General features: G+C 37.2%; 1 protein-coding gene across 1 annotated transcript in view; it reads right to left on the minus strand.

The window, feature by feature from the left end:
• The window catches only part of LOC120535857 (alpha-2-macroglobulin-like protein 1), a 92,694-nt gene that overhangs the window by 37,372 nt on the left and 42,213 nt on the right, over positions 1–13,109 (minus strand). The window contains exons 20-24 of the mRNA XM_039763975.1: positions 11,999–12,125; positions 11,570–11,691; positions 7,120–7,171; positions 6,484–6,570; positions 2,598–2,774 (exon numbers count right to left, since the gene is read on the minus strand). Coding sequence (XP_039619909.1) covers positions 2,598–2,774; positions 6,484–6,570; positions 7,120–7,171; positions 11,570–11,691; positions 11,999–12,125 — 565 coding nt within the window. The remainder of the gene's footprint in view (positions 1–2,597; positions 2,775–6,483; positions 6,571–7,119; positions 7,172–11,569; positions 11,692–11,998; positions 12,126–13,109) is intronic.

Raw genomic sequence — 13,109 nt, forward strand, 5'->3', positions numbered from 1 at the left:
TAAGCTTCAGGGCCCCTAATCGGAGAGGTGCAACTGAGGAGACTTTAGTCTACTTTGCTTGAGAGTTTGGGTGTCTACTTGTATGATAAGGAATTTTTAAAAAAATAACATTAACACTAGAGTGTAATTCAGTACTGCAATTTTAATCAAAATCTGAGATGTAAAGGTTGTGGTCTGTCATGTGATAACCTTGTTAATGAAGATAATAATAGTTACCCAAACCTTGTTGTTTGTTGTGAAGGGACCCACATATTAGTTTCAGTGACCCAAAATGTAGGTACGCCATTGGATGGCCCAAGGAAAAAAATTAATCTCTATTTTCATGTAGAACGGAGAAAAAAAATGTATAGAATAAGGGTCACGGCAAGGGTATTAAACCATTTCTAAAGCTTTGAGTGTTCCCAGGATTATAGTGCAATCAATAATTGTGAACTGGAAGTAGTTTGAAAGCACCAGGATACTTTCTACAGTTGGCCATTCAGCCAAACTGAATAAATGGGCAAAAAAGGTCTTGGTCAGGGTGGTCACCAAGAACCCAATGGTCACTGCTGCAGCACTTCAGAAGTCCTCTGCTGAGTTTGGAGTACCTGTCTGAAGGATGGCCATCTCAACAAAAGTCCATCAATTAGGCATGAGGGGAAAACTTCCAATTAGCCTAAAACTGAACTATTTGGACGGAACTCTAAGCACTAAGTCTGGCAAAGCTCAGTACTGCTCATCACCAGCCTATTAACATTAAAGCAGTGGCAGTATCATGCTATGGGGGTGCTGCTCAACAGCAGAGACAGGGGACCTGGTCAAAATTGATGGAATACTTTCTGAATCTACTGTATAGTATAGTTTTACTTAAGTTATTCTATGCAGATCACCCATATTTGGAAGATCATGCTATAATTAAAATTGAGAAAACATCAGCATCATGCTGTCATTAAATAGTCAGCCATAAATGCAGACTGAGGTATATAGGCAGGTTTTGGTTTACGGTGGTCTCAACTTAAAACACATTTTGCACATACAAATGAGCAGAAAACTGGAAAATTTCTAGTCAACTCAGTTTCAATTGATTTTCAAGTACTGATTCTTACAAAGTCAAATACTTAGGATGCAGATGAATGCACAGCAGCCATCACTAAAGTGGAGACATAGTACAGTGTCACGATTTTCAATCATTTTGTATGCTTTGCTTGCACCCGTCACAGAATGTAACTTGTGAACATAACAGACTCTGAGCAGTAGCACTTCAATAAGTTCTCTCAATATTTAGCGGAGTAGTAGGACCTGCTGCTTTCTGGCATCTAAAGTATGCATTCTAGCTGTTCTGTTTAAGGATGTATAAGTAATCGGGGTACTGCGACATGCTAAGCAATTCACAATCATCAGTTAGTGGTGGGGTTTCCTGCCTTTACTGTGTCTTTTCCAGGTTCATGAGGTGCCACAACAGTGTCCAAAACTGTACGACATTTAAGCTTAAAGTCAACATACCTATTGTTCAAAATCTTTATTTAAATTATTTCTTATTTAAAGTACAGCAATCTTGTGTCACTGTCATTTGAATGAAACATTTTTGCAAAAATACGTAATTAAGCATTATGCATTTTTGACAATTTTCTATAAATGGACATTTTAAAGCACCATAGAAATACAAAATGATACTACAGCCATCCTTAGGAACGGAATTCATCCGCAACCAGAGACCCGTCTGTATATGCACTGAATACTTCTTCACAAATAGAAAAACATTGTATAATAAATAAAAAATGGTAAACTATTTGTGCTACTGCCACACAGCTTCACAACGGTTTAATTCTCTATTTAAAAGAGTATGGTCATCTTTTATAAAATAGCCTCCATGATGTCTTGTGCATCATGAACATGACATCATTGCGACCCAAAGCTCTGAAATGTAAGAAAACACAACAAAATGGCAGTGCCTACAGACAAATAAACATACAACATGGATATAAACTGACATCATCAAAATAATTATAAAAATAAATAAACGTGTCAAAAATGTGGCATTGTTTATGTCATCCTAACATTAGCATAAACAAACTGGATTGTCATAACTTCACTGTTAGCATTAAGATTACTGCTTGAAATATAGCATTTATGTTGATTTTTGGATATGCTATAAACCACAAAAGGCATTGATTTGCTTTGTTACAATATAAATTATTATTTCTGTTGGTTTTGCTGTAAACATCTAAAAACCATTGGTACAGTGCAGAATCATAAATAAACTGGCATTCATCTCTTGACATTTAGCATTTCTATAGATATTATAGTATGGTTTTTCTGTCCCCAACTTATAAAGACGTTTTTGTGCCACTTGGATATGACTTGACCTCTAAAAATTTAGACAATGGTGAAAATGTTCAGAATTCATTCATTCCTTTTAACACTGCATAGTGCGCTTTTAAGACTCGTGTGAAAGTCTTAACATTCTTAATGAAACTGAATGCTAAGTGAATATCCTGGTAACTCATGTAAGTACATTATGCTATATGTAAAATTATGCATACATAAACCAGTGGTGCCCTGCTCAGCTTTGAACACTTAATATGATTTTTTTTGTTTCCTACTCCCCAGTCTCTCACCACTCTCCATGAATTGGATCGCTTTGGCTTTGATTTGTTCTGTCATCTGTCCTGTTGCTTCCAGATAGCGCAGGATGTAAATGTTAGGAGCAAAAAGCACCATATTCTGTTCTCCGCACCCAAAAGGCATAGCCAGGAGTTTGTCCAGGTTCTGCATCGCTCGTCCCATCACATCTCCTACACAAAGGGACAGAAGTGAAGAAAATTGATTATTTGTGCTTTCATTTTATTTTCTCATTATTTTTCATTTAACACTTGCACATGAAATCTAAATATTAAGAAATACAAGCCAGTTTGGAATTTATATAGATGGAAAATAAAAACAGAACCCTGGCAATATCGTGTGAAGTTATACAGTATGTCCACCTTACTATCATGGTCTCCTTGATTCCTCACCTAAAATAATTTTAATGTGTAAGATACAAACCTTTCTACAGATGTAAGGACAGTAGTGTTTTGTCTGCTTTGATCATTTAGTGAAATGTGGGTCAATTTTTAGATTTATTACCTGAGAATAAACAGTATAAAAAGAAAGAACAGTCAGGAAAGAACTGTGGTTGATATACAAAAACCGTAGAAATTAGCAACCAAATTATTTTGAAAAATTGCTAGAGAAGTTAGGTTTTGGAAGCTAATTACAATTTTCTACTTTGAAAAGCATAGATGATTACAGCGATTACAGAGTATATGGCTTGCACTTAAGTTAAATGGCCATCAGTCCATGTGACCACATGTCAGTGTCATATGTCACATGTCAGTAATCACATGCATGAAGGAACATATAACATGTCCCCAAGAATAGGGTATTACTTTACCCCGGTCTAATCCCAGTTTGTATCTAATTCAACAGTTTGAAAGATCTTAATTTCTGCAACTAATGAGCTTAAGCTTCACATCCTCAAGATGAGATCCAAACAGTTTAATTTTATTCTCTATTTTGCTCATTTGTTTCTCTATTTTATACTTCATGATGTCATTCTGAAAAGCTTTAGAAACAGACATGCCCGGCTCCCTAATCTTGACGACACACTTCTCCCTCCCCTCAGCCCACTGCCTCTGTCTCGGATTTCTGCAAATAAATCGGTACCACAAGCAAACTATGATACTTAGTGCAATGAGAGAGGTCGCAAAATCAACTGGAATGTCCAAGCAAATTATAGAAAAAACTTTGGGATACAGGCCAAAATGGAAAAACTGGGCAGAAAAACGTAGTTAACAACAAGGAGAACATGCAAACTTTTTACAGACAGCAACTGTGCTGGATTTGAAGCTAGGATAGGTTATGCACTACACTACTGTGGTACTCAGTTGAAGGTTCAAATTCAATATTGGCACATCTGGAAGTGCATGTTAAGAAAATCACCAAATGTTAAATTCTCATTTTTAAGAGCACTGTGTAATTACACTGTGAACTGCTAATAAAGTACGAAATTGTTTCTTAGGTATGATATTATGCTTATTCACAGATACTGTCTTGACTGAAGAAGGATAATACAAGTTCAAGCATATTTTAAGCAATTTTACTTTGAGAACAATAAAAGAGCAAGAGAATGCCACGATAAACATATCAGGATTTCAAATGGAAAGGTACTACAATGAAATAATAAATTAGAAACTGTAAAGTTCTTGGTATACATCCATATTTCTCATTTTTTCTTTTTGTTTCTGAACTTATTTATTATATTTATTCATTCATCTATTTATATATTTACTTTTTTAAGGAGCTTTTGTAAAAAGCTGAATTTCTTTATGTAACGCCCCAACTCCTCCCAGAATTACGCCTCTTTGAATATGCAAATGAATATAAATCGCCCTTAAACTTAGCCTTCTGTGAAAAGACAATGGGAAAAGCACGGGGGAAAATATAAGAATTTCAGCGAATACCAAGTGGAGGCAAAGGAAAAACATACTATTTGTTTAATTAAACCGTGGTATAATCAACAAAAGGAAGTCGATCGAGTGACATAGCGTGTTGGAGAAACTTGAAAGCTCACGTTCACAAAATCGCACAGTGCCGGAAATAAAAAAAAAGTTACATATCAAAGTCGCCGTGAAAAGCAGAGTTGTAGCCCACTGTCTGAGTGTCATATGAAAGCTTATTAGGGTAGAAACAAAAAAAAATAGACACACAGTGGGGAAAAAAGCACGTAATGTCAACTTTAATCTTGAAATTTCCACTTTAATCACGTAGTTTATTTTGTCATTAAAGTAGAACATCATAAACTTCATCTTAAAATCTTTTAATTAACCAGTTTCTCAAATCACATCGTAATTAAAGTAGCACGTTAAATGCTTTGTTTTGTATTTGATCTTCTATGTGCTCTATGAGTGTGAATCACTACTTGCTTCTTAAACCGGCTCTCTTCCTCCAACTGGACACAGAGTCCATTACATTTGTGATATTACAGCTCTCTGAATAACTCAAACACTGAGATGTATACGTGATATCATTTTCATGATGATTGGAGTTAAAGCACGTTATTAAACATGTGTTTCACTTCGATGAAATAATTTATTGCAGCAGTACTCAGGGACAGCTCTAGGCTTGTGGTGGCATTGGGCAGAGGAAGAATCGGTGGCTCCTTCGCCCGCCAATGTCAGTAAAGTAGCTTATGCACGGTGGATGGCCACGTCCATTGCAGACACTGCATAGCCGCCTCATGCTCATGACACAAGCATTTAACTTTTGCCGAAATTTGTTGCTGCGTTTTTAGCTGTGTTGTTATTTTCTCTTTCTGTGTTATATTCAATATATATTGGCATCAGTGCTTTTCTTTCCCCAAGTAACCGATCGCCACACAATCAGCTGTGTAATAGAAGTTAAGCCATCTGTAAGGTTAGCGCCAATTCTTCAAAACGTTTAAGGAACATTGAAATATCTTAGTAGTACATGCTTAATTATTCTATCCTTAACGACACTCCCAGTGAAGAACATAGATTATTTTAAATTAAGTTAAAGTTCTGTATAATTTAATAAACATATTTTGCTGCATTTCACCTTAAAAATGATATCGTCATCATATGTAAATACGCGCTTTACAAAGTGGCTCAGGTTGTGCGATATTATAACTGTAGTGCAAGTTTACAGTGGGGTGATTGTACTTATAAGTACAAACAGTTCTACAAGGAGAAATTGATTGAGTGTATTTAAAGTTCTTGGGATGAAACTGTTTCTGAACCGCGAGGTCTGTACAGGAAAGGCTTTAAAACGTTTTGCAGTGGCTGAGACAGCGTGTCCTTGAAGCTGTATACCGATAATTCTCTTTCCGATCAGCTGCTACTGTGATTCACACTCAGATACAGTGATATAAATACTCCGAGTCGTGCAGTGAGAGTAATATGGAAAAAGATGATCCGCTGTGGCAACTCCTAACGGGAGGAGCTGAAAGAAGAAGAAGAAGAAGAAGGAGAAGTGAGAGTAACAACGCTAAAGCAGTTATGGTATTTGGAATTACAATCAGATGCATTACACTAATAAACAATATGCGGTTAGTTTCAGTGTATTTATAAAACCGTGTCTGTAAAATAATGAGTAACCACACAGGAACAGTACCATTGCTTTGACGCTGGGTGCCGCCAGTCTGCAAAACCGAGCGGAGAACTTGCGTACGACAAGGCATGAGGTACCGTGGAAAAGTGCGTGGCTTTACGCCAAGTGTAGGTTTTATACATCACGATTTGAACGTGGAAAAGTTCTTACGCAACATTTCTGTGCGTACGCACCGTTTATACATGAGGCCCCTGACGTAAACCTTTGATAAACTATTTCTTGAAAATCAGTGAAGCATCAGGTTCAGAACCCAGCATTACCTAACAATTAACCTGTTTTATTTTTCATGTTTTTACAAAATTTTGCTCACATAGCATAACTTTTTGGTGTTTTTACCTAGGACTGACACAGATGCTTTGGCTGATCCTTCTACAAACACTTCTGGGAGCTCCAAAGAAAAAGTTTTAGACTCAGTGTGCTCATCTGGAAAATAACAAAAAGATTTTATGAACAATATCCTCACTCCACAACTCACATTCCTGTTAAATCATCTAGTGGATGTCATGGAACTAACAATTTATAGTAAAAGAAAAAGTGTTCTGTTTAAAGAGATTTCTGCCCACACAGATAGATAGATTAGATAGATTTTTATGTGTCATACAAAATTAGTGGCTTGTAGTATATTATAACAAGGCTTATGAATTAAGGAAGGTTAAGATTAATTTAAAATGATATGAAATAATAAAGAAATAAATTAATAAATTTACTTTTGCGATAAATGAAGAATATCTAATCTAATCTAATTATAAAATATAACGTAAAAGCCTTTTCAAGTCTTCACCCTTTCTGTTTGGACTAAGTGGCATATACAGCAACACATTCAAAATGTTTTTTGGCAAAATTTTTTAGAATGTACACTATATCATTCATCATTTATAAAGCTTTTTGATGCTTCCATGTTAGATTCCTGTCCAGAACTTGCATTTGCACAATTGAATAATAATCAACAAATTATATAACTAAGAACCTTACCTTTAGGACACAACAGAGCATTGATTGCAGTTGTTTTCTGAACTCCTTCAGCCTAAATGAAATAAAGCAAACAAATAATAAAGATAAGACACACCACAACAGGACTTGTCATTCTTTAACCTGCTCAGTCCAGACCAGGGCTGTGGAAGCCTATCCCAGCTAGCATCGGCCATTCAACTGACCTGTATGTTGTTGGACAGTTATGAGGAAACTGGAGAGCCTGGAGGAAACCCACACATACAGAACATGCAGATTCCACACCAGGAAGACCCAGGACACGAACCCTGGTCTCCTTACAGGGAGGCAGGAGTGCTACAAATGTGCCACCATGCTGCCCCACCACAATTGGTGACAGGTGAAATTCTTATCTGTTTTTTGCATCAGTGGTCTGCAAAGTCAGTCATGGGGACCCATTGTGGCTGCAGCATTTTGTTCCAACCATGTTCACAATCAGTGATAATAAATCGATAACTGATTTCATTTAATTACCTGGTCTTGTTTCTCTTCTCTTATTCTGCATTTAGAAAAGAGTATCAGTAAAAAATGTAAAATTTATAAGACTTATTTCTGTTTTTGCTATAGCTTTTACTGTGTAAACTCTCTTTTGTTGCTTTTGTATTATTTTCCCCTTTTTCTTTGTAGTTTGTTCCCTTCATTGAAGTTTTCATCCTTCATCCTAATAATGACAATTAAAAACAAATAAAACAGACACACGGGCAAACAACACTGATTGATGAAAGGCTGCAACTATTTTAACGTTAGGCTCAATAATTAGTAAATAATGGAACAAATAACCAGAAAACTTGGAAAAGCAGAATGAAAAACATGATGAAATTTTGTTAAAAGTAAAAAAAAAACATTATCCCTAAATAACTGGCTAATACATTTTAATAAAATATGAACAAACATTGTTTTGTAGTCTCTAAATTAACTGCAAAACAAACAAGATGGGAAATAACAGCTCAATTAATTAGGCTATGTGTCCAATTAAAAACAGAACTTGGTGGGAACCTGCAGACACAGTGGGTCCCCAGGACAGAGTTTGGGATCCACTGCTCTAAGATGACACATTATGTTTCAAACTAAAGTATAAGAATTGTTAGGTCATGTCATATTGTATTCTAATTCGCTTAATCCAAATCAGATTCACAGATTTGGAGCTGAAGCCTATCCCAGCTAGAATAGGGTGTAAGGGAGGAGCAAACCCTAGACAGGGTGCCACTCCATCACCGGGTGTCAGAATTGCCCAGTTTTTAATAGCTAGCTTTATAAATTCAGGAACCATCACAATCTTTGTGGTGAGTGCAGAATGTCCCCACATTAATTTTGCTTTTTCCAGGTTACACTGGCTTTCTTATACATCCTGGCACATTGGGTTAATTCAGGGGTCCCCAACTCCTGGTTCGCGGCCCACTAGCGGGCTGTGGCCATCTGACAGCCATGCCACGAGAGAACTGCCAGCGACGGAGACTCACTCAGTGAAGGGCTACAGCAAAATGGCTGCCCACTTCATTGAGGACACTTTTCAGAATGCTAGGCGGGCAGGGCTTTGCAGCAGCGCAGAGAAAGGAGAGAGACTGAGCTGAGGAGAGATACATACTACATACTACAGGTAAAATTCTGTTACAACAGTTAGTTCTGTGGTCGCAGCTCAGTTACGCACATTTGCACAACAATCCCCAAACAGAAATATTGTAAAAAAAAATGTTTTCCTTCAAACTTTCCTCCTACTGTTTTTCTTTTTTTTTTTTTTGCTGTTTTTTTCGGTGGTTTTCAGTGATACCTTTTGCTTATTGCTTGTCAACATTTGAAAAAAATCCATTGGAATTTAACTCATTGTCACCCTCCTATAGAAAAGGCAGACACGAAAAAATAACAGTTCACATTAGAAAAAAAACACTTTAAATTTTTGCAGGTCTTGATTGCGGCAAAAAGAAAAAACAGTGAATTTGAAATTTTGCCACCGACACTGTCAATCTTTTGAAAGACCGATCAAAAAAAGAAGAAAAATCTCAGGATGCAAACGTATGTGAACTGCTGCATTTAAAGACGCTGAAAAAGCAGTTTTTATATGGTTCAGTGAGTCTTGTTCAAGAAACATTCCTATTAATGCGGCACTCATTCAAGAAAATGTGAGGTTTCTAAACTCTCTTGGGACCTCCCCCAACTGGACAACATGCCAAAGAGCATGCCAAAGTGTGATCGCTGTGGAAGACTGTTTATCCATTGCCAGGGCAACAGCAGGCTCACAGCTCTGCTGCGGCTCTTCACCGAAGCAAACAGAAAAGATCTCGATGGGTGATGCAAGGAACATTATAAATGCAGATAACAGGATTACTTGGCCACTAACCTGGTCACAACACTGTCTGACTGCTGTGTCTGTGTATCGGAGAGTGGCAGATCACGCCACAATAAATAACCGTGCTGTTCCTGTTTTAGGGCTGAATAAAGCTGGTTTTGCTAAAGTACTGAGACTCAGCCTCGTGTTTTGAGGTGTAAGACTAGGACTTATAGCGTGACCATGATCTTTTAAGATTCTTTTCTGTGGTGCTTCACTGCAGTGCTGTGAGCCTGCTGTTGCACGGCCCCAGCAACAGACAAACAATCTTACATAAACGTGGCAATCGTGCTTCAGGACTCATTTCAGTGTGATGTTCCCGTTGGATGGGGGTGATTCCCAAAATAGTTCAGAAAACTCACAATATGAAGAAGAAAAGGTTGATTTGGCTTCTGATTGATAACTGCACTGCCCACAACATTTTTCCATATTTAGATAATGTTTGCGTTGAATTCCTCCCACCCAATTGCACAGCAGTGCTTCAGCCATTGGGTTTGGGTATCACTCATACCCTGAAAGTGTATTATCACAAGGAAATGCTGAGAAACATTCTCGTCAGCATAACTTGTAGACAGGAGAAGATTATAATTAATGGGAAAGTAGCTATTGAAATGATTGCAAATGCCTGGACACAACTGAAAGAAAGCACAATAGCAACAAATATAGAATCTCATTACAATGAAATTTTCATTATAACGAAATATTTTTTAGGTCCCTGACAGTTCGTTGTAACAGAATTTTACCTGTATTTGCACTACAGGCATACAGGCACTATTGGGCACCCCACCTTTTCTCACTCTGCAGACTCAGTACCCAGCCAGGCTGGAGGAGTGCTGGAGGAGCCTGAGGAGGAAAATCTGAGGCGGCGGTAGAGCAGCAGCACGTGGGGCAGAGGCAGAAGATACCCGTTGTTCAAGTTGGCAGATAAAGTGGCTGCATTCAAAGCCAAACTTGATTTATGGGGCCGACAAGTGAACACTGGGATTTTTGATATGTTTCAAACGTTAGCAGAAGTTGTTAAAGATACCAAGCCAAGGCCTTCCTTCTCTCAGCTGGTGTACGATCACCTATCTCAGCTTTCAATAGAGTTTAAGCATTATTTCCCAACCACAAAAGACTCCCAAATGGGAAGGAATGGATCTGTGACCCATTTGTGAATAAGCCAGGTGAATCAACTTTGTCTGTGCTTGAAGAGGATCAATTGCTTGAGGTTGCAAATGATGGTGGCCTTAAAAGTATGCTTGAGACAACTTCAAATCTCCATACATTTTGGATTAAAGCCAAGGCGGAATATCCTGAGGTTGCCACAAAAGCACTGAAACGTCTGCTTACATTTCCAACATCCTATCTTTGTGAGGCAGCGTTTTCTGCAGTGACAGCTGCCAAAACGAATGAACATAAGCAACACACTTCACGTGTCAACATCGTCCCCAGATGGGATTGTCTCGTTGCAGGAAAACAAGCTCAGGACCCCCACTGATTCTGCATTATGGTAAGTTGTATAATTTCTATTACGATATTATAACTTAATAATAATAGAAACATAGTGTATATTGAGTATAAAACTGCCCTACGAAACCCACAAAAAATTGCATCTATAAAAGCGGTCCTTGGTGTCAAAAAGGTTGGGGACCACTGGGTTAATTGACAGGTGTTAACTGGCCCAGAATGGGTGATTGCGTATGTTGTACTATTAATTAGTGCCAGGAGAGCTGCCATATCTCTGTCACGGTGCAATCTAAAAATTAAGTTTATGTAATGGATGAATGGAGGGATGGTTGGATGAAAAGATACCCCCTACTGTGCCATTTTCACAGGTGTCCTACTTGTTTAATGTGAAATTGTGCTTTCAAATAATTTGATCTCTTTAAATTACTCAGTGTAGATTTTCTGACTGTTTGGAATTTTTTGTGGTGTATATACCAGTCTGTTTCTTCAGTAACTGACACTGTGATAGATTCTCCATTATCCTTAATTAGTTAAGAAAATTGAAAACGATGGATAGCTAAAATGGAGCACAGAACTGCCTTGATATCTTTCTTTTTTATGGTATATGGCAGTAAAAAAAAATTTTATGAAGTAAAGACTGTATTTCATAGCTTCTCTTCTCACCTCTACAAGAAGTTTCCGGATGACAGTGTCAGCATGTCCATGGTCAGGAAAAGCCACTACTTCATTTCCACATAACTCCTCTGTGTTTAGAGCCTCAGCGCGGACAGTTACATTCACTTCACCTGAAAAACACAAAAATGCAGTGAGGCCTATCAGAAATCATTGTTGCAAGTTTAAACCTGATATTTACAGACTGCTTCAGCTAAAATGCAAGACTCTACCTTGAACCTCATGTGTGTGATTTGTGCCTGTTTTTTTTTTGGCGGGGGTTACTATCGATCCCTTCTATTTAGATAATGGAGAAAGTTAACCAACTTGTGAGGTTTCTAGATGTCTAGCTATGCTTGCCAGGCTCCCTAATGCTAAATACATCAAATGTGTTATAAAACTATTTTTTCTCAATGTCAGAACCTTGAGTGATTTACTTACCCAGTGCTTTAGCTGTAAAGGTCCAGCGGAATACTTTGCTTTCATCAGCACACACACAGCTTTTGTATAAACACCCCTCACATGGCTCTAAGTTGTACTGTGAAGACTCAGCTGGACTCACCTTAACCTACAGTACAACAGTTAAGAAATTCATTTTGACTTTATGAACTGTTTATTAGAAATGCCAATTGTTTGAGTAAAAAAAAACAATATAGTAACCTGCCTTTCACTGGATGTTAACACAATTCTCTGCAATAAACTGTCATGTAGCTGATTTAAAAGATGCCTCCACTCATCACAATATTAGAATGTTACCTCTATCAAATTATGCATAATATCTTCTAATATTTACTATAATGTCATAATACTGCATCAATATGGAAAAACAGCAAAGCAAATATATCAGTTAATTTTCATAATATAACAATAAAGACAGACAAACAGCATTTATAACTGACAGCCTTAGAGTCGAAGGATTCAAAAAGCTGTCTAGATAAGTCAAACTAAATAATATTCTTAAAGCACAGAAAAAGACTACTAATATGATAACCGCAAATGCACAATAATTCAAAGAGTAAAATCATATAATGTTGATCTCTAAAAAGAGCTTAGAAATGGCCAATTAAGGAATGGCTTATAAGCCCCCCGTTGATAGTTTTAAATAGAGCTTCATGTAACATGCAGTTAAAGGAGATTATGATGGACTATATGGACTTTGAGGTTTCTAACCTTAACTATTAATAACAGAGGTTTATAATTAAAAGAAACCATTTCAAAGTGATGTAGCTCAGTAAATGCTAAACAGCAATGTGCTTTGCATGAAATGTGGAGAAAAGCATGGACATTTCTTCTATAGTAGATATCAGTGCTACCTACTATATGTGTGTGTGCAAGCTGGTGAACAGGATACCTATATTTGTTACTTTAGGTGAGCAATACGGGAGTGCATACTTGAAATCCAGATCTAACACTAATTGATTTTTTCATTATGGAATATGTGAAAAAAATCCATATGAGTGGGAATAGTTGTAGCTTTAGCAACCATTACATTAGATGTGAGTCACAGGACAGGGCACTTAAAAGAAACTGTTTTATTACTCTAGCTGTATAA

Source organism: Polypterus senegalus, chromosome 9, assembly GCF_016835505.1.
Source record: "Polypterus senegalus isolate Bchr_013 chromosome 9, ASM1683550v1, whole genome shotgun sequence".
Classification (NCBI taxonomy): domain Eukaryota; kingdom Metazoa; phylum Chordata; class Cladistia; order Polypteriformes; family Polypteridae; genus Polypterus; species Polypterus senegalus.